This window comes from Alternaria ventricosa (assembly GCF_023758065.1).
Source record: "Alternaria ventricosa strain BMP 2768 chromosome Unknown scaffold_15, whole genome shotgun sequence".
In the NCBI taxonomy this organism is placed as follows: domain Eukaryota; kingdom Fungi; phylum Ascomycota; class Dothideomycetes; order Pleosporales; family Pleosporaceae; genus Alternaria; species Alternaria ventricosa.
This window is the reverse complement of record NW_026055695.1, coordinates 133409-161065: the sequence shown is the minus strand read 5'-3', so window position 1 is coordinate 161065 and position 27657 is coordinate 133409. Positions and strand designations below refer to the sequence as shown.

The 27657-nt window shown below is 54.3% G+C and overlaps 8 protein-coding genes across 8 annotated transcripts; 3 read left to right on the top strand and 5 right to left on the bottom strand.

Moving 5' to 3' along the window:
• Nucleotides 1–181: 181 nt before the first annotated feature.
• Nucleotides 182–1015, bottom strand: J4E93_007973 (uncharacterized protein; the record flags this gene model as incomplete). Its single annotated transcript, XM_049345876.1, has 1 exon — nt 182–1015. The coding sequence occupies one exon, from the start codon at nt 1013–1015 to the stop codon at nt 182–184; it is 834 nt and encodes a 277-aa protein (XP_049196809.1).
• A 2820-nt stretch (nt 1016–3835) lies between these two features.
• On the bottom strand, nt 3836–4578 carry J4E93_007972 (uncharacterized protein; the record flags this gene model as incomplete). The annotated part of the gene is made up of 2 exons (XM_049345875.1): nt 3836–4143; nt 4245–4578. 2 exons carry the CDS (start codon nt 4576–4578, stop codon nt 3836–3838), a joined length of 642 nt encoding a protein of 213 aa, XP_049196808.1.
• Nucleotides 4579–4893: 315 nt separating this feature from the next.
• Nucleotides 4894–7079, bottom strand: J4E93_007971 (uncharacterized protein; the record flags this gene model as incomplete). Its single annotated transcript, XM_049345874.1, has 3 exons — nt 4894–5571; nt 5627–6670; nt 6717–7079. 3 exons carry the CDS (start codon nt 7077–7079, stop codon nt 4894–4896), a joined length of 2085 nt encoding a protein of 694 aa, XP_049196807.1.
• A 1606-nt stretch (nt 7080–8685) lies between these two features.
• Nucleotides 8686–10460, top strand: PTC2 (Protein phosphatase 2C 2; the record flags this gene model as incomplete). Its single annotated transcript, XM_049345873.1, has 7 exons — nt 8686–8721; nt 8864–9170; nt 9227–9300; nt 9348–9432; nt 9479–9685; nt 9737–9979; nt 10066–10460. 7 exons carry the CDS (start codon nt 8686–8688, stop codon nt 10458–10460), a joined length of 1347 nt encoding a protein of 448 aa, XP_049196806.1.
• Nucleotides 10461–11342: 882 nt separating this feature from the next.
• J4E93_007969 (uncharacterized protein) lies at nt 11343–14465 on the top strand (the record flags this gene model as incomplete). Its single annotated transcript, XM_049345872.1, has 7 exons — nt 11343–11454; nt 11511–12425; nt 12478–12756; nt 13292–13333; nt 13391–13412; nt 13471–13966; nt 14019–14465. 7 exons carry the CDS (start codon nt 11343–11345, stop codon nt 14463–14465), a joined length of 2313 nt encoding a protein of 770 aa, XP_049196805.1.
• A 415-nt stretch (nt 14466–14880) lies between these two features.
• J4E93_007968 (uncharacterized protein) lies at nt 14881–17738 on the bottom strand (the record flags this gene model as incomplete). The annotated part of the gene is made up of 7 exons (XM_049345871.1): nt 14881–14910; nt 14966–15035; nt 15153–15672; nt 16200–16551; nt 16648–16835; nt 17205–17449; nt 17599–17738. The coding sequence occupies 7 exons, from the start codon at nt 17736–17738 to the stop codon at nt 14881–14883; spliced, it is 1545 nt and encodes a 514-aa protein (XP_049196804.1).
• An 847-nt stretch (nt 17739–18585) lies between these two features.
• On the bottom strand, nt 18586–22228 carry J4E93_007967 (uncharacterized protein; the record flags this gene model as incomplete). Its single annotated transcript, XM_049345870.1, has 5 exons — nt 18586–18794; nt 18845–21223; nt 21274–21547; nt 21606–21798; nt 22080–22228. The coding sequence occupies 5 exons, from the start codon at nt 22226–22228 to the stop codon at nt 18586–18588; spliced, it is 3204 nt and encodes a 1067-aa protein (XP_049196803.1).
• Nucleotides 22229–23380: 1152 nt separating this feature from the next.
• Nucleotides 23381–26497, top strand: J4E93_007966 (uncharacterized protein; the record flags this gene model as incomplete). The annotated part of the gene is made up of 3 exons (XM_049345869.1): nt 23381–23443; nt 23515–23584; nt 23637–26497. 3 exons carry the CDS (start codon nt 23381–23383, stop codon nt 26495–26497), a joined length of 2994 nt encoding a protein of 997 aa, XP_049196802.1.
• Nucleotides 26498–27657: the final 1160 nt, after the last annotated feature.

The window sequence follows — 27657 nt, the reverse complement described above, 5'->3', positions numbered from 1 at the left end:
CGGGCCCGCTGTGGTATGTGCTATATGCGGTCGGTTCAAAGAGGGCGAGGCGGGCAAGGCGGGCAGAGCCGTCAATCGGTTGTATTGGATCGAGCGAGTCGAGGTCGTCCAAAGTTCTGACGGTGGCATACCCGCAGCGCAAGCGGCTTCTTAAAATTTCGATTGCTTCGTCGCGTGGCATTCAGTCAGAGTCTTGTGATAGCAGCTTCACAGCGAATGTCTGCTCTCCAAAGACATTCCCGAACGCGGCTATCCGCTTCTTGGTCATCCAAACTGTTAGCACGGGTATTTTCCTCCTCTTCATCGTGTTGTTCTCATTTGACATTTCATCTTTCTTCTGTGTGCTCTGTGCCTTTTCGACGTCCGCGTCGCCCTTATCCGTGGGCCTTGAAGTTTTCATCTCTCGGTCAACCTCGACGCTCGTGAGCATTGTATACATCCACCATGCCTCGTCTTTCCCATGTTTATCGTCCTCTCCACCACTCGGCGCTACGATGCGCCGAACCATATCGACGATGCCTACTAATTTTGTTGTGCCCTCACCCTGTGCAGAAACGGCTATGATCATATCATCCTCTTTCAGAGCTTCCGGCATCTCGATTGTAGACGCTGGGTCTTTGTACGCGCCCAAATATGTCTTCAACCTGTTGATACCGGATTTGATGTTCTGATTCTTCGAGAAGACGACGGGTACGATGTTCTGTGTGGCTCGCATGCGCTTCTGGATTTCGGGGAGCTTGCGCAGCTCGGTAGGCAGCCGTGTCCATGGCTCGTAGAGAGAGGGATGGATCGTGGGAGGAGATGGTGGTTGCGATGGCTTCTTCGAGCCTGTTCCATTGATCTTATCTTGCGCCTTTCGCTTCTTGCCAGCTGCCGGTGCGTCCTCAGGTGCCCCAATGATGGGAAGGGTAGGTCCTTCGCTCGAGTACGGCGGGCTCGCAGTCACCGTCGTGGTGTTGGCGTCTTTCTCGGCCGACGATGCGAACATCTCACTCATGCGCTTTGCATTACCCATGTTTAACAGCGAGCGGCGCGCAATAGTCGAGGGTTGTGCAGTCACGCGCAACTGCGATGACGAAAATTGGACGCGCCAAAAATCTCGAGACGCGCCGCCGGAGATACCAGATGGCGCTAGCTTATCACCGGCTGTGCCGCCCATCTCTCGAGACCATCTGATCTTTCGACACACACATACATTAATCTTTGTCACCGCGACTTCATATCGGAAAACATTAAAGAAACTTTCTCTCTCTTTGTGATCTGTACATCATGGACGACGATGTAGCTGGAAGTCTGGGTCGCTTGAGCCTCGCTACACATAGCCATCGTCAAATCGATACAATGTAAGCCGTACTAAGCTGTATAGATATCAGGCTTACGATGGAAGTGATCAGAATGCCCCCTACACACCGCCATTTCTTCGTTTGCCAGCCGAGATTCGAGTCATGATTTACGAGCATGCCTTCACCAACGAGACTATCCATGTACAACCAAAATCCACTGATTTACTTGGAGGCACATATCTCCTTCAACGTAACGGAATTCCAAGACACCAGCAGATCATCTCTCTTCTGATGACTTGTAGACATATCAGAGAAGAAGCGACACCTACCTTCAACGAGCTGGTCACCTTTGACCTGACACTCTACTACAACTGCATGGCGGCCGCCTACGAACTGGGACCAGATATCTGCCAAGCAATCAGAGCAATCAAAGTAGAACCGAGGCTTGCAAAACGCTTAGCTATAGGACTCCAACAGGGTGCCCCCTCTGCCACCAATTATAGGCATCTGTTGCCTTCCCTACAGCGGGTGCATATCCAACAGACTTCTATATTTGGGCTACTCAGTATGAGCCCTGACTTGGCTGTGAGAGCTCTGCGATTGTATTTTGGACATAACGATCTTGAGGTTATATTTAGTAAGAGGTGAGCTCCTCTGCACGAGCAAACGGAGCGTTGGACCCTGGATAGTGATAGCAGCGCTCACCGCCCTTGCGCAGCTTCACCTACTCACACAACCCGTGCCAGGACTGAAATTTGGGCGTCCTATCCTTCTTAATCATGAATCTCACTCAGTCGCAGAGCGTTGCCGAGCGGCTACGCGAGCGCAAGTAAGGACGAGCCCAAGGTCTTCACTGATTTGAGCTAACGATATCCCAGAACGCAATCAAATCAACGCGAATCCCGGTTTCTTCGACTTCCCGCGGAGCTTCGCGACAATATTTACAAGCATGTATTTTCAGGACAAACTGTCGGTATCTTCGCAAGTCAAATCCGGCAAGCTACGCGGAGACGCAAGCAGATATACAGGCGACGCGATTTAGGCGTATTCGCTCTCCTGTTGGTGTGCCGACAGATCCGACACGAGTCATTGCCTCTGTTGTATGGCCTAGCCAGATTCGATTTCACCTCGTTCAATAACAGCCGTGGTTCACGCAACTGCATAACCAAGGTGTCCTTGGTCATGGGCCCCGCCAACTTTGGGCTCGTTCGATCAGTCAAATTGGGCATAGGAACGGTGCATAATGTCCGCAGACTCATCGATTCCGGCTATATGGACAATCGCGCGTCTTCTATTCGAGATATTGAACTGCCCAAAGTCGAGCGTCACTGGATGAAGATTCGTAATGTCGACAGTGCCGAAGCCGAGATTCTTGCCGTTATGCAACGTTGGACCGGTAACATGGACGTCGTCCTACATTTCGTATAAGGACATACGTCACTCAGTGAATGTCCACTGTCGGAAGTTACGGGCCTGGGCGCAAAATAGCGCAAATCATTCACGATATCGCAACCCTAGCCGTCAGCAAAATGGCTCTACTTCTCCTAGACATAGCCGCTCAATAGATACAACTCAAGATGACTTCCAGCCCGGCAGACCCGACGACGCAAAGCGCCATCGCCGAGGGCACCCTTCTGCATCGATTTGGCGTCGACAGGAGTAGCAGCACTGAGACGTAAGTTATTCGCCGCACTGAGCTATATGCTTCCACTGACAGCGCCCTAGCGTCCAGACCGTCCAGCAGCCCTTCCGTTTCCTCGACCTACCCACGGAACTCCGACTCATAGTTTACGACTACGCCTTCGAAAGGAAAGTCATATACCCCACGCGCTCGCGCCGTTCGCAACCCTCAGTGCACAGCCGTCATTTTCCAGGAGCCTCCAGCCTTCTATTCTCTTTCCAAACGATACGCAACGAAGCAAGGGACTTCATCTACAAACACCGTACCTTCGACCTCCAATGTTATTATGACCTCCCAACAGCGCTTCAATATCTAGGGGCGGCAGTCTGCGGATCCATCACGGCCGTCAGGATCGAGAAGGTGGGTCTGTTCCGTCCAGGTCTCTATTTTTGTGTCTCCCCATGGAACGCCGATGACTACTCCCGGTTCATCAAGCGGTACTATTCGCGGCTACATGAGGCTCAACTGGTGACTTTACGATGGGGAAATGTGACGCAACCATTCCGGGAAGATGTTGCCGCCCAGCTCAGGGAGGTCGAGACATTGCTTGCGGAATGTCGAATTATATTGAAACCAAGTCTACTCTAAGACTAGGACTCAGATGCGATGCGCATCAGAGCTCGGCGCCATCGACGTTAGATGCTCATACGCACACGGCTTCAGTTTTTAACGATATGCCGAGCACCTGGCAGCCCACAGACGACATGGACGTATGAGTTCGGGGGAACTGTGAGTGTATAGGTACCTGACGAATACGTACCCGGTATATCATATTGGAAATGATAGAATAAGATGTCCAGGGACAGACGCCTTCTTAGAGGACGAACTTCAATCTACCCACTACCACACTCCCAACTTTCCTTTCATTCACTCACCCCCTCCGATAAATCGCCGCATCAATCCCCACCGCATCCTCCATAACCCTCACCGTCCACTCACTAACCGGCTCAAACGCCTTGACCGTATCCTCCAACTGCTCTCCCTCCCCAAACTCATGAACAGCCAGGAAAGACAACTCTCGCTCCTTCCCTTCCTCATCTTCAGAACCCGATTCTTGCTCTTCGAGTGCATACCGACACGTGCGCAGCCAACCCGGTTGCTCAGACGTTTGCTGGTTATGCTCTTCGCGGTACCAGGCATCTAGGTCCGAGGCGCCGGTGGAAGAGGGCTGCATGAGTGCTATCATGATTGTTTGTGCGGGTTCTGTGAGGTTGAAGGTCAGTGAATGATAGCTCTCATCTCTGTCTCTACTTGAGTTGAGACACAGTGTGTAGACATACCACAACTCTTCCCCGGACCAAAGATCTGGACTTCAGAATACGCCCTGATATCCCAGTCTCCACCCACGTTCTCGCTTTCAAGGAATTCCAACATTTGCTGTACGTTCACGCGTGCCAGATCTTCTGTTTCGCAGACGAAGAGATGCTGTTTGGAGTATTCGGTATTTGCGGCTTTGTAGTGTGTTGCAGTCTGTATGCCGAGAACATTGCCTGTTATGGCCGTGGATAAGAGGGCGAGCTTGTCGTCCGGTTGTGCTTCGTTACCTCCGGTTGAGGTGGGTTTGAGAAAGGCGAGGAGGACGCCGGCGCCTGTGGTGGGGTCTGAGGGTGCCATATTGGGAGAACGAGTGTATGCGGGTGACGAGTATTAGGATGAGTAAATTGTGAGAGGGTTTTAGGGGAAACACTATGGGGTTGGATGAAGATATGTTCATATGCAGTTCCTAAATAGACCATCGAGGGTAAGCGCATGCCGTGTCTCCACTTCCCGGATCAGGTTACCCGTTGGCTTCCTCTCGGCCTACTCATTACACGTAAATGCACTACAACAAAACAAGATTTCGATGGGTACAGGACCTCGAATTTCTTCAACATCAAGTTCGCTATTCTATTCAAATACAATTACATATATACAAAGACATGGCTTCCCCTACAACTTGCTCTTCTCAATGCGCTTGAACAAGACATCGCTGTCCGGATACGGATCAACGGTGTAGTTGTTAAGCGGGTTGAGCTCGCTAGCCCTGTAGAACATATCCTCGTAGACCTTGCCGTCTGCGCGGCCCAAACTGCTGTCCAAAACCCAGTCGTCAAAGCCCCAGGCATCCACAAGCCTGACAGCGTGTGGCCGGATTTCCTTGAGCAGGTTCATGACAGTGTTGGTCCTCGCGAGCGAAATCTGGTGCTTGCTGCATGCGCCGGAAGCGTAGAACTCGGAGCCCTCCTGTTCAAGTGTGTGCAGAGCGAAGAGACGGAACAGCTTCATCAGCACGTCGACAATGTTCTTGTCAACGTTGCCTGCCTTTGCGATGTTCCTGAGCGCAGACAGGTTGTTCTTTACGACCATGTACTGTGCGTGGGCCTTGCTGAGGCGGTAGAAGTCGACGAGCAGGTCGTTCCAGGGCTTCTTCTGCTCGTCACGGTGCTTGCTGGCTTCGAAGGTGAGAAACGATACGCGCCAAGCGAAGGCGTTGACGAGATCGTCGTCGTCGCCAATAACGTCGAATGCACAGCCGATGTCGCGGCGTGCATGGAATTGAGAAAGGATCTGAGTGGTGTCGTTCATTGGCTTTTCGCCCTTGAGTACCGAACGGGCAGACTTGAGCATCTAGAACAAAGGTTAGTAAGGACTGATTGCAGTTTAGCTAAGTATAGAGACTTACGTATCGCGCGACTTGCTGGGTCAACATGTAGTTGTCGCCTTCCCAGGTGGTAGTAGGGAGGTAGTCAGAGTACCACGGCCCGATACCGCTGAAGCTTGAGTAGCCGTGACCACCACAGGCTCGTCGGCAGACCTCGAGACCCTCTGCTGCGATCGAACTGCTAAGCGACTTCAATGCGCATGAAGAAGCGTGCAAGTCTGCCAACATATCGCTGCCTGATTGCACCTCCTCTGGCCCAGCTCCGCGCTTGCTTGGTGCGTTGGTAGCGTTGCCCTGGGCGATCCTCTTCTGGTTCTCCTGGTACATGTCCATCATCGACTTTCCGGTGAAATGCAAAGCAAAGGTAGCGGCGAGAAGAGGAAGCAACCGAATCTGCACCATAGTGTAGTTTAGAACAGCAGTCTCAGCCTCACCAGCGGGAGCATCTCGGTCCTGGAATTGCCGTCGCACAGCACAGTAACGGGTGGCGATGGTAACACCCCGAGCCAGCACGCTACCGGCTTGCATGACAATAGTCGATCGAACCCATGTGAGGGTTCCATAGACGAGGGAGGGCGCACCACGGCGTCCGAACTTGTTCGTGTTGGGGTCAACGAATGTGTAACGAGCCAGCATGCTGATGTGGGGAATCTTGACGTGGTTGAACAGAAGGAAACCGTTGTCCATGGTGTTGTAACCGAATTTGGGACCGATGTCTCCAATGTGGATGTTGTCGAGCGGCTCATGTGTCTTCAGATCACGGATCTGGACGCAGAATGGAGTCGGGCCGTATGATTTGCCATCAATGATAAGCTGAGCCATGACGACAGCGTGGTTAGCTGTGCGACCTAGTGATCCAATCCACCATTTGCTGGCGGTCAGATGTGGGGAGTGGATGGTGAAGGTCTTGTCCTCCTTATTCCAGGTGGCGGTGGTCTCAAGTCCTCGGACGTTGGAACCATGGCCAAGCTCAGTTTGAGCATAGCACCCGATGATCTCGTAGTTGTTGGCCTTGGTAAGCCACTTTTCCTGCTGCTCCGGTGTACCCTGGCCTTCAAGTGTAACCTGCATAGTGAGTAGAAGTCGCGCAGAGACAGAACATGGCGCGTACCTTGAACATAGAGTCATGGAGTCCGTATGGCCCTGGTTCACCGACAAGCTCTGTAGCAGTCCGGAATTCCTCAAAAGACCAGTTGTGTTGCTTCTTCAAGATTCTGAGTCTCTTCTCCCTTGCAAGGGCCCGCTCGAACCTGTCGATTCTTCCCATGAAGTAGTTCTGCGACTTGTCGAAGACCTTCTCTGACTTGAGAATGTCAAGAATCTTGTTCCTCCTGTCGATGACATCTTGAGTATGTAGGAGGACTTCGAGCTCCTGGACGGGTACGTTGGAGCTTTCGCGTTCAGCCTTGAGCAATTCGTGGCCTTGAATGCCCGAAGGCTTCAGTTGCTTGACCCAGTCCGGTGTTGGCTTCATTGTGATGATAGGTTGATGATAGAGATGATGGGGAGTGAATGTGTTTGGAATGATGATTAAGTAGGATGTCGATCTTGCGCTACCTCGGACAGCCGAGGTTCAAATTTGGACTAAGCCATATTCAGCGATGACACCCACGATCCGGACCGTGCGACGGCTTATACGCGTGCGCTTCTGATAGATAATCTCATGAAAATGCCGAAGCCAATGCCCCGAGCAGATGGCGAAAAAAGTTGGCGACACGGAGTTCTGTCATTTGCGCTGTCGCCCTCATCTTGGGGCTTTTAGTGCATATTCAAAGAACTTTTGGGGTTTCTGGGGTACCGGGGTCCTCCGGCGCCACGCTTTTCTCACAGAAGCAACACTGAGTCAGTGCCATGAAAGTATTTCAGATGTTTGGTGTCGCTGCACTGTATCAAAAGGACCTCGGCAGTCCAGGTCAAGAGTCCGCGTTATAGCTTTCCCATGGAGAATATATGGGGAGTTTCAGGACCACGTTGCACATGTATCTTGTGTTCCAAAGTACCCACGCAGCTGCTTCTACGCAGCCATAACATGGTACTGCATTGAAAACAGAGCAGCATCAGCCACGACTTGGCTGGTCACAGCCCCTCCCTCGCGCTACGAAACGTACATCGCGAGTTTCGGAGTGTTGTGTAGGAAGCAACGCCTTGCGTGCCAATCGGTCGGGTAGGACTAATCCGTCGTAGTGCATCGTCAGAGCCCGACACGAAATCTGGACCCTGGGAAATGTCGCGCCGCAACGCGGCTGAGCAAGTGCTGCCCTTTCTATCGCGTTCACGGGACCAAATTCATGTGCAGCAAACTAGTTCCTTCCGAACTGTACTACTACATCCAAACCCTGGATATATGCACGATCTTTTGTGATTCAGCATAGCTGTGTAGAATAGACAGCACACATTCAGGGTGCTTGATGCGGGACAGGTACAACCTGAGGAAGAGGGTTTCTTATATCGAGTGATTGAGCTATGCCCCAGTCAGAAAGGACGATCAGCTCCAGTGCATCGAGGCCAGGCGGCGGCTGCTGTTGAGACGCTGATAGGGGTGCTCACGGCTTTGTGCGTGGCACGCGAGCTCTTGCACAAGTAAGCAAGCATCTAGGCGCCGGCTGCCTTAGCAGAGCACCGCCCGGAAAGATGCACGACAAGGCAGCCATTGGCAAGGTGAGCGCGTATTCCAGTCAGGAGGCCGCAGTCCACAGCGACAGGAGCTGGTGGGGGAAACGGGACTGCAGAAAATGCGCGGGCGTCATCGTCTGGCCTCGACCTAGCCACACCCACTAGCCCGCACGGGCCCGGCCTGACAGGTAGAGCAGCGTCACTCTTTGCCTACAACACCACCCGGCCTGTTTACCCCCGCGAGCTAGAGCACGCAATTCTTTTCTCCTGTCCTCTCCCTAAGGACCTACACCACGCCCGCCACACAAGACCGACTACTTACACAGTCGCCCCTGCGCCTAGCCACATCTGAAATCCCCCCACACACCAACAGCGCAGTTTGGAATTCTATGCCCCTAGGGAGACTCGCGATCAACCTCAGACTTCCCCTCGTCTCCTCCCACAGGTTCCTGTAGGCACCGGACAACATGGGTCAGACACTCTCAGAACCCGTCGTCGACAAGGTAATTGCCTCCCAATGCTGGCCCCCCGCCCCCGCACCTGCGCTACTCCTCGCTCTATCTGGCAACAGGCGCCTGCATTGAGCTGCACGGCCGCGCAGGTTTTCCTTTACATGAAGACGACGCTAACACGCTGCTTGCACAGAAATCCGAAAACGGCGATGGCGAGTCACTCATCTACGGCGTGTCGTCGATGCAGGGCTGGCGGATCAGCATGGAGGACGCGCATGCCACCGTACTAGACTTTGCAGGTGAAGCCGGCAAACCCACTGGCAACGACAAGCGACTCGCCTTCTTCGGCGTATACGACGGACACGGTGGTGACAAGGTGGCCTTGTATGCTGGCGAGCAGCTACACCAGATTGTCGCGAAACAGGAGGCTTTCAAGGAAGGCGACATCAAGAAGGCTCTACAAGATGGTTTCCTCGCCACAGACCGCGCCATCTTGAGTGGTATGTTTCTCAGAACACCTGTCTCTCGTCAACAAGTGGCTGACTCACGCGAACAGATCCCAAGTACGAAGAGGAGGTATCTGGCTGCACTGCGTCCGTTGCCGTCCTTTCCAAAGACAAGATCTACGTCGTACGTTGAACCCTATACCATTCATTGGCCAACTCTCACATCAACAGGCCAACGCAGGTGACTCGCGTACTGTCCTAGGCGTCAAGGGCAGGGCTAAGCCGCTCTCTTTCGACCACAAGCCCCAGAATGAGGGTAAGAAACATGGATTACAAAGGCAAGCAGCACTGACATCTATCAGCTGAGAAGGCACGTATCCAAGCCGCAGGTGGCTTCGTCGACTTTGGCCGCGTCAACGGCAACCTGGCTCTATCGCGCGCGATAGGTGACTTCGAGTTCAAGAAGAGCGCCGACCTTCCTCCCGAGCAGCAGATAGTTACTGCCTTCCCGGATGTTGAGATACATGATATCAACCAAGATGACGAGTTCTTGATCGTCGCCTGCGATGGTAAGATACTACAACCTGCTATGCATGCGCGCTCTTATTGACTCCATACAGGTATCTGGGATTGCCAGTCTTCTCAAGCCGTCGTCGAGTTCGTTAGGCGCGGAATTGTCGCAAAGCAGGATCTTGCCTCCATTTGCGAGAACATGATGGACAACTGTCTGGCTTCAAACAGCGACACGGGAGGTGTTGGCTGTGACAACATGACCATGACTGTCATTGGTCTCCTACAAGGAAGGACGAAGGAGCAGTGGTACGAGGACATCGCAAAGCGGGTTGCGAATGGAGAGGGTCCATGTGCGCCGCCAGAGTACGGCAAGTCAGAAGATCCAGCCAAGTCCGCCTCAGAGAGCGAGTAGTTCAGTTCTAATATAATCGTGTAGCCGAGTTCCGCGGTCCCGGCGTTCACCATCGCATTGACGATTCCCCTGATGACATCGACATGGACTTGGACAGTCGATTCCGGCCGAACAACGGCAACGGCGGTCGTATCATCCTTCTCGGCGACGGAACCGAAGTCTCGACTGGAGACAATGACGGCGAGATGTTCGATAACGAGGACGAAGACAAGGATCTGGATTCGCAAGTCAACAAGTACAACCAGGACGCCAACGCCAAGTCTCGTGAGGATCGCGAAGGCACGCCAGGCCCTCAACACGAGAGCAAGGTCCAAGTGACTGAGTCGCCTTCATCTGTACAGACCGAGAAGTCCGATGCTCCCGAGTCTCAGACCGACAAGAAGCCTGAGGCAGGCACAACCAAGACGAGCGAGAAATAGCTTGTCCTCACTTGACTTGGCCACGATTAATGATGTTTGGCTCGAAGGGCTCAGTTTCGATGCATGATGACATGCAATGTCTCTCTTATGGATGTTTTGCAAGCGACGATGGGTACGTTGGTTTCTGTAGAATCAAGCAACGGGTCATGGAAACGAGCCTCATGGATCGCAAGCGGGCAGATTTACGAAATGATACCTGGCGGGCTCGGCCTTTGCCTTCCACTTTACCTAGCTATCACTTTGTTCACGATACAATGGGTTTATCGTTTATATTAACGTCATATGTGCTTGAAGTGGAAATGTATGCAGCGCCCTCATGACATCATTTCCATCACCCTTGTTCTATAGATTCATAGAGTCCATGTTGCATCAGACCGCGCCAAATTCCTTGTCTTTATGCGTCTACTTATTGCTGGCAAACAAGCTTTCAGATGCCCCACTCTCCCGCTCTTAGGTTGGTTTCCGGCGTGCACCTAATCTGGGTGTCATCTCGACAGTCATCGTCAACGGACACATATAGACTCCGATCTTGGAAGGTGACTCACAGTCGAGTGTGTCAATCGATAGCGAGGTCTGTGTTCCAGCCATGCTACACGCAATTGCCGTTCGCATTGCCGTCCGCGAGTCCGGAGATAAGCTCGAGATCAGGGTCCAGTCCGAGCAGCATCACCTTTCGTCATAATGTGCGACAGCTGTGCAAGCGTCACGATTATGGCGTGGATCCGAGAGTGCCGGTGGTACATTTCTAAAAGCAATGTGCAGCGCCTGTTCTTGATTCAAAAGACCAAAGTGAAACAACCATTCCCTTCTCAAGATCCATTATCGAGTTCCTGCTTCCTCAATTGCTCCGACGCTGTCTGTACCTGACTGGCCACTTGCATCATGGACCCTGTAAATCCCAACCAAAAGGCCCGAACCACGCAGCAATACGCCTTGTTTCAGCGAAAGAACTTTTGGAAATCCAATGAGGGTGAGGTACCGGTATTCAACACAGGTAAGTATGCTTTAGCTTCATAGCGCTATCGCGCAAAGCTGATGTACTGTATACAGAACCGGGCAAACTCGAAGAATTAGCAAAAGAGAAACTCAGCCAAGGTGGCTGGTTCTACGCGTCTTCAAATGCCGGCCAATCGCACACCCATACCGTAAACAGACAAGCGTTCTACCGACATCGAATTATCCCGCGTATGCTCGTAGATACCAACCAGCGCGACACTGCGACCGAGATATTTGGACACAAAGTTCCTGCGCCGATTGGATTTGCGCCTGTTGGTATCAACAAGATCTACAACCCAGAGGGCGAGCTACCCGTAGCAAGAGCCGCGGGCGCCTTGGGGCTACCATACTGTCTCTCGACAGCAGGCTCACAGAGCATAGAGGACGTAGGCCATGCCAACGACGAGGGCGTGAGGAAAGGACAAGGCGACACAGGCACCGCTGCCGGTGGCGGCGAGAAGGGCGTGAGGTTCTTCCAGCTCTACATGCCGCACGATGACGAGCTTACTCGTTCGCTCCTCCAACGTGCTGTGGACAGCGGCTTCACAGCCTGCATCCTAACGCTTGACACTTGGCAGCTCGGATGGCGACACGACGATGTCGCAAATTCGAATTACGCCTTCTACCATGGGCTCGGTGCGGATCTGGGCCTGACAGACCCCGTCTTCCAGAAGAGGCTCAAGGAAAAGGGTATTGACCCCAAGACACAGCCCAACGAAGCTGGCGCGCTCTGGATCGATAACGTATGGCATGGGCGCGCGCATACGTGGGAGAAGGCTGTGTGGGCGATGAAACTATGGAAGGAGCTCAGTGGTGGTAAGCCGTTTTCTCTGAAGGGCATTCAGAGTGTCGACGATGCGAAGAAGGCTGTTGATCTGGGCTTCGATGGCATCGTTGTGAGCAACCACGCTGGAAGACAAGTCGACGGCGCAGTCGCAAGTCTTGACTCTCTTGAGAAGATTGTTGATGGTACGTTCATATATCTTGTCTCTTGTTACTACACAGCTAACGAATTCTCCAGCTGTCGGCGACAAAATCTACATCATGTTCGACTCTGGCGTCCGTTCCGCATCCGACGTCTTCAAAGCGCTCGCTCTGGGCGCAAAGTTCGTATTCGTTGGCCGTCTGTGGATCTGGGGCCTTTCGATCATGGGCGAGACGGGAGTTGACCATGTTATGCGCGGTCTACTAGCTGATCTGGACATCTTGATGAATGTCGGAGGGTTCAAGAATGTTGGGGAGATTACGAAAGATGCGCTGGAGAGTGGACCGAAGAGTTATCCGCTTATGCATACGGCTAGTAAGCTGTAGGATGCTGAGGTTCTGGGATCTTATGGCTAGTCAAGGCGTCTTCGCGTGCCCGGGTTTCATGTAGACAGGCACTTAATATACCACCTAGTGTTGTGTATACTCAGTTCCCCACAGCCTAGATATATCGTACTTGCTTTATAGCTTGTGTTTGTGTTGTACGATACAGCACCCAACTCTGAAGTCTGCGAAGGCACCAGAGTATGCCTTCTACATCATGTGTCTGACACTCGTAATAAGTGTGACCTTCGCACAAGTACAGTCACGACATCTGAATTCACCATTCACTATGAGGAGCTTACGTAGCGCTAGGCCGCTATAGGCTGACCGCCATAGGGCTGAAGTGGCCCAAGCACTCCCGAACAAGACCAACTCCAACTCCCCTCAGCGCGCAAAGCTCTCCAATCGTGATCGCAACTTCGCGCGCGTCATGTTCTGCAGTTGTCGCGCATACTAACACCGTCGCATTGATTGTACTACTACGGGTTTCCGGTATACACAAAAGTTCATCCCTAATTCGTAAATAGAAAGAGACCCTGTAATCAAGATGTCGGTCATTCTATGCACAGGTACGTCGAGCTGCCTACTCCACATGTGGCAGACAAACGACTAACACTCAATTGCAGCCGGTTACGACCATACCATTAGGTTCGCACGCGTCTCATGCGCCATTGGCAGCCATTCGTACTGACTCCGACGTCTCTAGATTCTGGGAAGCGCTCTCCGGTATATGCTCCCGGACTATCCCGCACCCTGACTCCCAAGTCAACCGCCTTTGCATCTCGCCCGACAAGCGATACCTCGCCGCCGCCGGTCACCATACGGTCAAGCTCTACGACATCAAGTCGACGAACCCGAATGCGATCCTCACCTTCGACGGTCACACCTCCAACATCACCGGTGTCGCGTTCCACTGCGAGTCCAAGTGGCTGGTCACATCGTCTGAAGATGGCACGGTCAAGATCTGGGACACGCGATCAGGCAACGTTCAGCGCAACTACACTCATGGCGTTCCGGTCAACGACGTCGTCATCCATCCAAACCAGGGAGAGCTCATCAGCTGCGACCGCGGTGGTAACGTGAGGATCTGGGACCTGGGAGAGAATAAGTGCTCTCACCAGCTCATTCCAGAGGACGACGTCAGCGTGGCTAGTGTTACGGTTGCAAGCGACGGGAGCATGGTCTGCGCTGGCAACAACGCCGTGAGTCTCCCCGGATGAAGTTGTACTGATGTTTGCTAACACCGCATGTTAGGGCAACGTCTACGTTTGGCGCATGATCCAGCGCAGCGATACCACCTCGATCCTCCCCATCTGCAAGTTCGTGGCCCACACCACCTACATCACCCGCGTCCTCCTGTCCCCCGACGTCCGTCATCTAGCCACTTGCTCCGCCGACCACACAGCGCGTATCTGGTCCGTCGATCCTACCGCTCCTCATAACGTCACGCCTACCGACAACCTGCCGGCAGCTAGCGAGCGCGACCCAGCTGCCTTCCCTCTAGAGACTACGCTACATGGTCATCAGAGGTGGGTCTGGGATTGTGCCTTCTCAGCCGATAGCGCCTACCTCGTTACCAGCTGCTCAGACCACTATGCTCGGCTGTGGGAGCTTGGTAGCCAGAGCATCATCCGGCAGTACAACGGACACCACCGTGGTGCTGTCTGTGTCGCGCTCAACGACACGGCCGTCGGTAACTAGGATATTCACACTCTACGCACAACTGACAGGCATGACGTGATACCCGTCACCCTAGCGTGTGGAGGATAAGGGACAAAAGGATTCCGGCATTTGCATCAGCGTTGGCGTTTCGGCACGAGGGGATGGAAGGGTAATGAGTTAATGACACTTTGGCGTTTACGGCGAATGAGGTAACTTCTAATATGGATGCGGGAACGGGTCACCAAGGTTGTCAAAGTTTCGCATTGACGCAAAAGCGACGATACGCCTGGAAAATGTGTTATAGCAGACGGAACAAAACATCTGAATTGGAAATTTCCACTACGAACTCTCAACGCCCCTTGACACAGGCACAGCAATCTTGGAGTAGGTCAAATACGCGTCCACCGGCTCTTTCTCATGAGGTGGTCGCCAGTTGCTCAGAGCTGTACCTAGCTTATGGGCACTCCTTCTTTGCGCAGGCGTCCTACCAGTATGTTAGTCTCTTCGATCATTTCTGCGCTCCAAAACCCTCAACTTACATAGTTCCTAATCTTGCTCTGCACACACCCATCAAAACTAACTTTCTTCTCGCACAAACACGCAACATGCCTACATCACCCCGTTAGCCATCTCTCTCACCACCGTTCCCACATTACACATGCAGGAACTGTGATATTCGCGGGACATCGAACGTACATATCCCACTCCTTCTGACACTTCACACACCCTGCCGGCTGAGCCCTCTTCTTACACCCCTCCACACTGTTGCTTTGCATTCCATTTCCCCTCTTCACGTTAAGGCTGGTGTCGGCACTCTCATCTTCCGCAGCATTCTCACTCGCAGCATCCAGCACAAGAGCCAGCTCCTCTGCTTCTTTCTCGGCGGCTGCGTCGTAGTACGTAGACGAGTCGTATTTATCAGGGACGGCGTTGGCAAGGGCGCGTTTGGCGGGTGTTTGGGCGATGCCGCCGCCGGGGAGGTCGCTGTCGGGGAGTATGTTGTCGACCATCTGACCGGAGGCGATGCCGTTGCCTGGGAGGGAGTTGGAGGGGAGCGTGTTGTCGACCATTTGGCCGGATTTGGAGTTGGAGTTTGAGGCTGGGTTGGGGTAGAAGGCTGTGGGGAGGGGTGGAGGGGGGTTGGTTGAGGGGAGGATTGGGGCGGTGCATGCTAGGGTGGTGAGGGTTGTGAGGAGGAGGAATGTGGGCTTCATTGTTGTGGGGTTGGGGGTGTGGTATAGGATGACTGTCTGAATAAATGGGAGCGTGCGGATCTGAAGGATAAGAAAAATGCCAGGAAGGGCGGTGGCATTTATGCATGGGAACTCGCTGTCGGACTTCACGTCAACAGCTGTCATATCTCGAACTATCACTGTCCTTGACATCACACTCCATGGACAGACACATAATTCTGCTCGGTGACTAAATCCCAGTGTACGATTCTTCACCCTCCCTCCACTCACCTCCCCCTCCTCCTCTCCTCAAACCTCCCAACACTATCCCGAACCCCAAACCCATCCTTCAACAACCCACCCACATCCTCCAACCCCAACCCCGCCGTCTCAGGATAAATCCTCCAAATGACAATCTCCGCAACCACACAGACCACAGCATACAACGCAAACGTGCCCACCGGAGTAAAAATATTCATCATGGGCAAAAAGGTGATCCCAATAAAGGTATTAGACCCCCAATTCGTAGCCGTCGACAACGCGGACCCAAGAGATCGCACGGAGAGGGGAAAGAGTTCAGATTGCTGCCAGGGGACGTTACCCATGCCTATCGCGTAGCCGGCGACGTATGTTATCATGGAGAAGAGGATGACTAGGGGCCATATCTTGTTGTCATCGCCGTCAATAGCAGTGGTAGTGGAAGTAGCTGTAATAGCAGAAGCCTCCTCGGTGGGAAGGTCAACGAAGAGGAATGCAACAGCGCAGAGTGTGAGACCGATGATCATGATGGGGACGGAGCAGAGGAGGATACGTCGGCGTCCGATGCGGTCGATGTAGTGGAAGGCTACGAGTGTGAAGAGGAAGTTTGTGATGGCGATGGAGAGCGAGGTTAGGGTTGGGGAGGCGAAACCGACGAGGCGGAATATTGTGGCGGAGAAGTACATTAGTGAGTTCTGGGGGTGGTGTTAGCGGGAGTTTCATACTCTGGGACGTCTGAGGGGTACAGAGGGGGGGGTATGTGTTGCTTGGACGTGAGGGAGGAGACTTACAAAGCCACATAGTTGCTGGAAGCCCTGGAGCATACACGCGATAACCAAGGCTCGACGGTTCCCTCCGATGACGATCAGTTGAGAAAAGTTGTCTTGGACCCTCTCCTTTTTAGCTCTCCAACCGATCTTAGCCATGTCAGGAGCCCCTCGCAGTCCAGCTGCATCCTCCTCCTCTTCAATCTCTTTCTCTACCCGCCTCAGCACAGCGTTCACCAACTTCGTCCCACTTTCCTCACTTTTATACACACGCCCCAATACCCTCTTCGCTTGCTGCGTCTTTCCAGCCTTTACAAGGTATCGCGGTGTCTCCGGTAGGAAGAACAACATAACAAACTGTATGGCAGCCGGCAGCGCCCCCAAACCCACCATCCACCTCCACCCATGCAATCTTTCCGAGAACAACCACCCAACAATATAAGCAACAACCTGCCCCCCAGTAATGAACAAACTGCTCACAACCACCAGCCGTCCCCGGAAAGGGCTAGGGCTGAGCTCCGAGATATACAGCGGAACAACGAATGACGCGCTTCCAACTGCAGCGCCGACAATGGACCGACCCACAATCATGCCGCCGACACTGCTTGTCCATGCCTGCAGCAGCGCACCGAGTATGAACAAGATGTCTGCGACCAGAATCACGGTTTTGCGTCCGTATGCATCGGCGAGGATACCCGTTAGGGGCGAGGCGAGGAGTGCGAAGAACGAAGTGCAAGACGTAATCAAGCTCTTGTCGAGGGTGGTCAGGGGCCGGGAGGAGAGATCGGTGTTTATGGATATGAGGGTCGAGGATATAACACCGGTGCTGTTGTAGCGTTAGTATAGTGTTGTTACTCCCATTTTCTGTAGATGCCATGAGGCATGGCGCAAAAGATCGCAGGAATGGATGCGACGTACTCATATCCAAACAGTAACCCTGAGACCCCGGCGCATATAGTCAAACACCAAATAAACAGGCCTGGGGATACCAAGGCACTCTCGTCCACCTCGTCGTCTCTTATACTCGCGTCGTCGGCTTCATCGTAGCGGTCGCGTGCATCGTTCGGAACGCGGCGGTCGGTGGAGATCAAGGGCTCGGCTGCAGCGTCGTTCATGCTGTCTAGTTCTACGTCTTCATCTGAGCGCGGCATACAGCACACACATACATAGGAAGCGTGTTCGGGAGGAGGGAAAGCAGGACGGGGCGCTGGCGGAGGTTATCTGGGGTAGTGTCGGAATGGCTGCGGGAGTGCGGAATGCTCGAGACACGCTAGTGGGTGGGCCAGATCTGTGCCTGGTGATCCATGTCACCTGCAGAGTAGGCGGTACCAGCGGCACCAAGAGATGACAGACATGTTGCTTACTGCCTACATAGACGCCTGTTCTCAAAGTTATTTATGTCTAAAGCTCAAGGATTAAGCATAGAATATACTGTATGATATGTCCTGTTTACGATATAATGTCACGAAACGGACTGGGCATTCTCTTGTGACAGATCATTGCAGGCGCATAAACGAGGTTTGTGAACTTATAGTATTGATAGTAGTCCAGCAGCATGTGCTCACATGAGCCTGCTCTGCTTGCTAGTAATTTTCCACCTCGCCCCCCTGAACGCTGCCTCAAGGACGGAAAACGCCAAAGCGATTCCCATGACTTGTTCCTTCCTGGCGCGTTGCGATCGCGTGTAGCGTAGCGATCGTCCCGGTTCCCTCCCTCTCTTGTGCCATGTTGCATGCCCATGACATGCAAGTTGTCGTCCGTACCATGATCCGTTATGCACCCATCATGCCCAGTCAACGCCTGTCGCTATGCCTCAAGCCACTCATCATGGTGACTAATCAACCCACCCACGCTAAGCGCATAGCAAAATTTGGTAAAACAGGCAAGGAGAGCATGTAATGAAGCTCAGGCAGCAGACGCTGCGGACGCCGCTTTTTTGCGGTGAACCTAGTCTGAAGGTTCTCATTTGGGCTCAGCGTTGCCGTCCGGTGCATGGCTAGCGGGGCCAGTGGGTGGAGCTTGGGGACCCGATGAGTGCTGCGGCATCATAGGCTGCGAGTAACTTCCGCTGGGTGTACCACGGTGCTGCTGGGGGAACTGGTGATGTTGTTGCGGTGAGCCGTAGTGACCACCTTGGTATTGTTGCTGGAAAGGTCCTCGCATTGGAGCCACTGAAATGATGTTAGTCGACTATCGTACAAATAACGATGAATGTACTTACTGGCTCCTGGCTGCATTTGGTACATCTGAGGAGCTGGTGCACCAGGCTGCATGTACATCATAGGTGGTTGCTGCTGGTGGTGGCCTTGTTGCGATCCTTGATGGCTCATCATTGGCGCACCTGGCCTGGGGCTAGGGAATCCGTTGGCGCCCGGAGGCATGTGAGCCGGGTACTGAGGATACGCAGGAGCGGGAGCGGGAGAGTACATCTGCATCTGTGGATTACCTGGCATTCCCATGTAGGGCCCATTTGAAGGCTGGTTCGTCATCATCTGGCCCCCCATCGCCGGCCCAGGGCCGTTCATGAATTGACCGCCTTGTGGGTTGCGCATGGTGGCATGCTGCATGCCGGGACTCATGCCGTATTGCGGAACTTGCGGAGGGTAACCTTGCATTGGCTGGGGCTGTGCGCCATACATGTAAGGCGCCATTGGGCGTGGAGAAGGCTGGACTGACGACGTTGAGTGCGAATATTGCATGTGCTGAGCACCGAAATGATGTTGGTCCTGGCCGATATGCGGCTGTATCGGAGGTCCCCGTGGGGTGTGTTGAGCTGTCGGTCCTTGTGGCATACCTTGGGCGCCCTGGAGGTGAGGTGGTAGCTGATGCTGATGAGGCATGGGGCCGTTGGGCATAACATGCTGTGGTACTGATAAGGGCGCGGATGGAGGAGCATGATCAAACAGCTGCTCATATCCCTTGTTCGTGTTCGAAGAGGGGAAATCCCACGTAGGCGGGGTCTTGTAAGGAGGTGCAATATCGGAGTGATGTGACTTCTCGTTCGACTGCGCCTCTTTCTCAAGGCGTCCGATGGCATTGAAGGTCGTCAGTCCGTCCAGTGATTTTACAGTGGGCTTCGGGCCAGTGAAAAAGTTGGTAACAGGAGGCTTGCGGACTTCTTGCCTAGACGAGGTTGGCCTAGGACTGGAGGTAGCGCTTGGGGTTCCACCAGGCTGGAAGGTGTTTGCAGCTGGGTTGGGCTTGAACTCATGGGCGCGAACGTTGAACCTTGTAGACATGCTGGAAGAAGGTGTCTGGGCACCACTCGAGGGCTGCGAAGGACCAGTAGGTGGTATGCGCATATCCTGAGCTGGTATCGGTTGAGGAACGCCGTTGTATGGCATGGCACCTTGCTGCTTATGCTGCTGGTGGTTCATCTGCAGACGGGTGCTGAGTAGTCCTTGGTTGCGAGGAGGGATCTGGTTCATGTTCTGGTGGGAACCCCGCATAGAAGCAGACGCATAGGCTGGCTGCCCTGGTCGAGCACGTTGATTTTGTTGGCGTTCTGCGTTGGCGCTAGGAGATGCTTGGGTGGACTCTGGCTTGACAGCAGATCTTGCGGCAGCTTTGGGGTCTGCCATGGTGTTGGACGCCTTCGGGGGTGTAGTCTTCATTTCCTGCGCCTGTTTGTTCGCCTTGTCGACGATAGCCTGCTGCTTTGTCTCGTCCTTAGCGAGTATGGGCACAAGATCTGACGGTACTGGCGTGCTCAGTTTGAAGTTGAGCGCGAACTTCTTAAGATCGTTGAGCTTCACAGCCTTGTTCTCGCGGGCGAAAGCCCTCTGGCGATCGGAAATCCGTAGTTTCTCAGCTGCCGAGAACTGTTTGAAGGAGTCAAGCAGGTCGTGCTCAACATTGGTAGTTGCGTCGTGTGGCTTTCCAGCTTTCCTAGGAGGGATAGCAGCAACTCCAGATTTGATCGCACTACTTGGCTTCTGCAGCTGTTCCGCAATAGCCTTGTGCGCATCGACAGGTTTTGATGCAGGCTTGGGTGCGTCTTTGCTAGACTCTTGCGTTTTGCTAGGTTCAGGCGCAGCTGCTGCTGGTGCTGGAGCCGCGGGACTTGCAACACGTTGTGTCGACTGCGAGGCAGGCCGTGCGACGGAAGACGAGATGATGGCAGGGTCCACCGGTGCGCCGGGCACCGTCGCCTCGGGGGCGGGGGCACGTCGTGCGGGTGGGGTGTACCGGTTGGACTGGCCGCTTGACAGGTTTGTCAGGTCTCGTCGTACTCCACTGTACTTGTCCTCTTCATCGCCATTGTCATCGGCCGCAGTGTATCCTCCGCGCTCTTCGCGGACGTGCGAGTTGGTTGCGCTGCTACCTTCAATCTCTCGGGCGATCTTCTCAGCACGGGCGAGCCGTTCCGCATACTGTGGGTCATTCTTATTGATGGTGGTGGTGTAGATGTTCTCGTCGTAGTTGCTCTTCACACCGAACAATCGCTCGTTGGCGGAGAACTGGTCCCAGTCGTTCGAGCGGCCGGTAGACTCGAGCGTCATGTTGGGGTCAACCTCAGACGGTTCCCACTTCTGAAGGTTGCGCTCACGAAGTTCGAGCTTGCCAGAGATGTCGGTATCAGTACGGAAGCCTGCGGTGCCTTTTTTTGTTAGCCTGACATAGAAAGGCAATGTAGATTTTGGTACACACCATTCTGACCCTTGAGCTGGGACTTGTCAAGGACGACGTTGTTGACATTGAAATCAGCCACATCGCTCATGTCAAACGACATGACATGATAATCGCCTGAGCCAACGTAGTCGTCGGACAGCTGGCTCGTGCCGTTGGTCTGAGCATTGCTGGCGGGCACGAGCTTCTTGACCATCTTGAAGACATAGCGGAGCTCGCTGGGGTCGAGTGAGGTGCCTGAAAGGACACCGGAGTACTTTTCGCCATTCTTCAGCGTAATAATGCCCGGAAGACCCTATTTGTGTCATCAGCACTGTTCACCCGCGTCGCATGGAAAGCCAGCTGTCACTTACCGTCAGATTGGCCAGCAGGTACATCATACGGTCGCTGAGGTGCCTCATTGGGGAAGCGTTGTCGGCGGAGGCAGCCGTCGAGCTTTGTGGGGGCTTAGGTGAGCTTACGGCACCGTTGGGGGTGGGGGAGTGAGTCGGTCGCTGTGTGATGGGATTGGTGCCCTGGGTCCATGCCGTTTTGGCGGGAGGTTTCCTGCAAGTCGCCCGGTCAGCATGGCGCCAGGTGCAAGTGGGTAGGGTGTTGTCGAGGACAGAGCATTGGGACATGAGGTAATTGAGCACAGTAGACGGGGAGAGGGCCAGCGAGTGGACAGGGCAGTCGCACCGTGACTCCATGTGACCAGCCGCACGTCACACGAGAATATCCCGCATGGCGGGAACACTCGAGGCATGCCTCTATGTGTCTGCAATGCAAGGGACGCGGGGCAGGAGTGTAGGAGACGTGTTTATGGGGAGTGCAGGGCAGGAGCTTACTTCTGACCGCCGTCGATGGGGCTTCCGGGCTTTCGCTGCTGTGCGTCGATGCCTTTGGCGGCAGTGCTCATCTTCAGTGGCCGGGCGGAATTGGCGGCGGGGTTTAGAGCATTGGAGGAGGTATTCGGAGTCGCAGCGGCAGTGGACATGGATGGGGAGAGCAGGGCGCGGGCGAGCTCGGTAGCGTGGGTCGGTGGTTCGGTTTGTGGTTGCGGGAGAAGGAGCGACGGGCGGGGGAGGAAGGAGCTCCAACTCTAGGGTGAGAGTAGCGCAGGACGCTCAATGCGGCAGCAGGCGCAGAGTCGACGTGCGTGCGAGGGGGACAGCCGGACGGCGGAGGAGCGGTGGTGACTTGGTATAGGAGGCTGTGCCCGATTGAACAGCCAGAAGTCGAGAGTGAGGTGCAACGCCAAGCGGATCGCCTGGATGAAACACAAGTGCAAGGTGTGCGGGAACTAGGCCAGCCTCAGGCAGTAGCCGTGAAGGCTCGGACGACGGCACGAGGGCGCAACGGTCAGGCAATCCACAGGCTGGTGCGCGAGATGAATAGAGGAGACACTGGGTGGACGGGAGCGGATATGTGGACCTGGCACTGTCACAATTGCCTGACCTCAGTTGTTATCGCGACCACTGGCGCTGCCAGCCAAGAGCGTTGTTGTCCTAGGCGAGACCTCACGCCTCACTCTGCCCTCGTTCTGCGCTGCTCGTATTGTCCGAGACGTCTGCAGTAAACAATACTAGAGCTTGCATCTACAAATACGGGGCAACACCTGTTCGTCGCGCCCAAGCATGCTAGAGTACTAGAGTGCATGCACACAACGGTCACCCCAGTCACCACCCACCCAGCAGCAGCAGCTTGAGGTGGTAGCGCGAAGAGAGGCCGGATGCCGGCCGTAGTCTCCAGGGCTGCAGCTACATCGCAGACTCACGTCAGAAGCCTGCCTAAGCGACGGGGCGTCACATGTTCCATGGTTTTGCCTGTCGCTAACCGCAGATGCATGCCCAAGATAGAGATGCAATCATCAAGACAACGATTCACCAGCACCATGGCAACCTCTCTTGTCCGTCCATGACGTAGAGAGGCTCAACCGATGGAATAAACAATTTCTGTGAGGTTGGACGTGAGACTGCTCCACGTGCCGCCCAGCCACTCTCGTGTTAGCTCGCCCCAGGCATCTCAGACGTCGGTGCACCCAACGTGGTCGCCAACACTGCCAGGATAGAGCGTCGTGCCCTCGCGCTCCCAGTCCGGCCCTTCACTCTGCTGCTGCCGCACACCTGCGCCACACGCCCTCGGCACCATGACTGAGGAGTCGTCTTCTGTCCGCTCGTCTCAGGGGTCCTCGCGCCGTGCGCCCAAGAATGTACGTGGGCTCTCTCTCCGCATCCCGCGCCCAACACCAAACAACCGTCACTGACACCGCATCCAATGCAGCCCCAGCAGCAGCTCTCGCAGATAGAGAAGTCCGTCACACACCTGCTTGTGGCCACCAAGCAGCTCCTCGGTGCGTCCCCGGCGCATGCAGCCCCGCATACACACGTGCTAACACGGTGCAGAGACGTTGACACTATGGTCGCGCGGGACCGCCACCGAGAGCGAGGTCTCGGACGTCTACGTGCGTCTGGGCTATGAGTTCAACATCGCGTCGCGCGCCTTCAACGCGATTGGCGTCGACACCAACGACCTCGGAAACGTTCCCGAACTACTGCGTGGCATACTGGAGGAGACGCTGAGCCAGGAAGCATCGCAAGCGAGCCTCGACAATTTCCTGCCGCGGATACGTGACATCATCATAAACCTCCTGCACGGCCTGAAGAAGAAGCAACAGCGGTTACGGCAGCGCACAGGAAGAGATGGCTCGCTCAACGGTGGGGGCAGTCCGCGACAAGGCAGCGTTGGGAGTAGTGGTGATGTCGAGGAGCACCAACAGCCGCGGTCCGCGAGCACAAGACTACCTTCAAGAGGGGACAGTCCGTCGTTTGGCGGCCCCGACCTCCCACCGCGCTCATCTTCGGTAGCTGGCGGCCGCGCCTCTCCGAGCAAGTACGATGCCCTCCCTTCGAACCCGAAAGCGAACCGTTCGACCGCCGCAAGCACGCTATCTAACGACTCTTCCATTTCGAGCGGCACCGCCCAGCAGATGCCTGTCATTGCTCCGTATCCCGCAGACGACGCCATGCCCAAACCACCTGACCCACCGCGGCCTAACTACCCCGTCGACTTCCCACCACCTCCACCTCCACCGAAACAGGAAGATGCGCTCGCGGCATTGCAAAGAGGTGGCGAGCTGGAGCGCAGGGCTTCGCGCCGATTTTCAGCATACCAAATCCAGAAGCATCTTGGAACAAATGGCATACCACTTCCACCAGTCCAGAATTCGCCCATACCGAATAGGGGTCGGGATGTACGCGAGTCTATGAACGCAGTGCGGACCAGGCAGTCCATGATGCACAGTCGCCAGCGGTCAAATCAGAGTCTCACGCAACAGAGGCCCGCTGTGGAAACAAAGTTCTCCTTTGATCAGCCCAACGAGAGACGCATTTCCGAGGAAAGTTCGCAAAGCGCCACGCCGAGCATTCTGCCACCAAAAGAGTCGGGTCCTGAAGACAGTCCTGTACAGAAGACGCCAGACGATAAACTCGCACAGCCGAAATTCCCAGAAGGCGACCAGTTCTCGCTAGGTGCGACGCTCAATGGTCCGTTATCAGAGCCAGCTGAGCTAGGAGCCGCGTCACCAGCGAAAGAAGACCCGCCCAGGCCTACAGCCAGCCGCAACAGCTCCTACAGAGTCAAGACGCCCTCTCCACAGCCCTCTCAGTTCATTCCAGAGCAGTCACCTCAACAAGGGAAAGAGCTTACCTTGTTTCTCCAGTACAAAAGCAAGATTAAGAAATACGTCTTCACAGATGGTGCCGAGCTTTCCTCAGCCCGCCTGCAACTCGCTTTTATCGAAAAGTTCGCCTGGGATACCCACCGTTACGGCGACCTGCCTGAAATCCACATCCAGGACCCCGTTTCCGGTGTACGATACGAGTTGGAGGATATTAATGATATCAAAGACAGGTCTGTACTCGTCCTGAACGTAGAGCAACTAGACGAAGTGAAGAGCCATATCGATGACAAGTTTGGCGGACTCAGCAAACTGGTGGAGAGCATCAAGACAGTGGTCGAGGACCAGCAAGCAACTATACAACGCGTGGCCGAACGTCAACAGCAAACGACAAAGGAGATTGCTGGAATATCAGCCGCACCTCTTTCCTCAGCTCGCAACTCCGCCCTGCTACCCTCTCGTCCTATACCGTTAGGCACACCCTCCGAAACCAACGTTACTTCAGCCACTCAAGTAAGCGAGGTGCAATCGCTACGCCGTGATTTGGCTGTCATGCGACAAACATACTCATCTTTTGTGTCGGATATACAAGCTAGCATGTCCACCATACGCACAAAGGCCAGTGCTGTGAAGTCGACTGCTATCAAGGCCGCCTTACCCGCACTCGATGGAGACAGCGGTCGCGCTTACATTAACGCTGGCAAGAAGGGCCTGCAAGACGACTCGGAGAAGATTGTCAACAGGGTAGATGACCTACAAGATCTTGTTGAAGACCTCAGAAAGGACGTCGTTCTGCGGGGCGTGCGACCTCTGCCCCGCCAACTCGAGACTACCGCCAAGGACCTGTCGACAGCCACTGCCGAGCTCAAGAAGCTGCAAGATCTTCTGGCAAAGGAGAAGCCTCTCTGGACCAAGATTTGGGAACAGGAGTTGCAGACTGTGTGTGAGGAGCGAGACATGCTCACTATGCAGGAGGAACTTGCAGCCGACTTGCAAGATGATCTCGAGAAAGCAGCCCAAACACTTGAGCTGGTCGAGCAGGCGACCAAACAGCAGAATCTTGAAAGCGAGAAAGAGTCTGGAAAGGGGATGCGTTCAGCTAGTGGCCGTAACATGCTCAATGCAGTTGCTCTCGACAAAGTTGTGGATCCACGCCAGGCCCGCGATGGAGTACTTGGAGAAGTCAAGGCCCTGCAACCAAACCACGAAGGCAGGCTTGAGGCCATCGAGCGAGCGGAGAAGGCGCGACAGCGTGATCTGGAGACGAGGAACGATGACGAATTTAAGCGCGAGCTCGGAAACTTTGTTGAGGAAGGCAAGCTCAAGAAGAGTGGTGGTGTCGAGGAAGCAGAGCGCCTCCGCAAAGCGAAAGATGAGCGCGCACGAAAGGAGAACTTTGAGCGAGAAGCCGCAAGACAAAGAGCCAAGGCAGAAAAACAGCAGAGGGAAGCCGAAGCTGCTGCCGCTGCCGCTGCCGCCGCGGCTGCTGAACCAAACGGCGACGGTGCTGATGGCCAGAACGGAGAAGCGGAAGCTCCAGCAGAGAATGCAGAGGAGGCCAAGGGAGATGAAGGTGGTCCTGCCTAGACACCTGCCATCTATTCCTAGCCTTCCCGTCTGTATTTGAGCTGATCCATGGTCCTAGATCTCCCGAAAAGACAATTCACAATTCGCCCCTGGGTCAAGACCGGCGGCGTTCCGCTATCGATGCAAATGAGATTTGCCGCAGCTACGGGGCTGGACCTACCAGTAGCGGCAGTGTCATCTACGTCTACGTCTACGCTCACGTCTTCGTCTCCTTCTACTTCTACAGAGAGTACAGACCCGCTCATCTCAACCATCAGAGTCGTGACTAGCGCAACACAAATCGATGACACCTCTTCGAAATCAGAGACAGACGATATACATCCGCCCACGCGACCAAGCATTATGCCCAGAATACATCGCGATATACCAACATCTATTACACCAACATCCTATTCCGGCGACACAGACACACCATCGCCGATCCCTCCTTCGAATTTCGGCCCACGACTCGCAATCTCGCGAGGTGGAACGCCTAGAGCTTCTCACTCATATCGCGCACCCAAGCCTTCTCACAGTTTCCACGGTCGCGACAAACCCAGCTCAGGTACATCGCCCGTACGTGCCCGCGGCATGACTTTCCCACGCGCCTCTCCCCGAGTGACCAAGTCCAACTCGCAGAAGACGCCAGATGCCAACCCGCACACGCCCGAGAGTAGCAGCACAGACAGTTTTCCACAAAGCGACAGCGATAGAGATAGAGACACGGACAGTGTCCTCTCCTTCACCCCCAGCATGGGCGGAAAGAACCTGGCAAACTGGTTTTCCGGACTATTGGGACGATAAGTAGAATAGCGTGTGTACATAGAGAGAGCAGCAATGGGCAAAGCTACGTATGTCGTGTCTCCTTTCCAAGGGAGGGGTGTATGGTATCTGTACTTTATGTAATTATTGGTGGTAGCATCGGTAATGGCGTTGGTGTTGGTAATAGGGTTATGCATAGCGATCAGGGCGTTTGGGCACATTGGTATGAAGATATGTTGGTATTGTGGGATGATGGCGAGATGTTGATACGCGGTGAAGTGGGATAATGCAATGGATCACGTATCATCTCAGACTTTTTACTCAATATTGACGTACACTGCAAATTGTCTTGGTAAGGTGAATGTGTAAGCACACTGACAAATGCCTACATCAATCGGCTCATTTAGGGACAAAGCGCA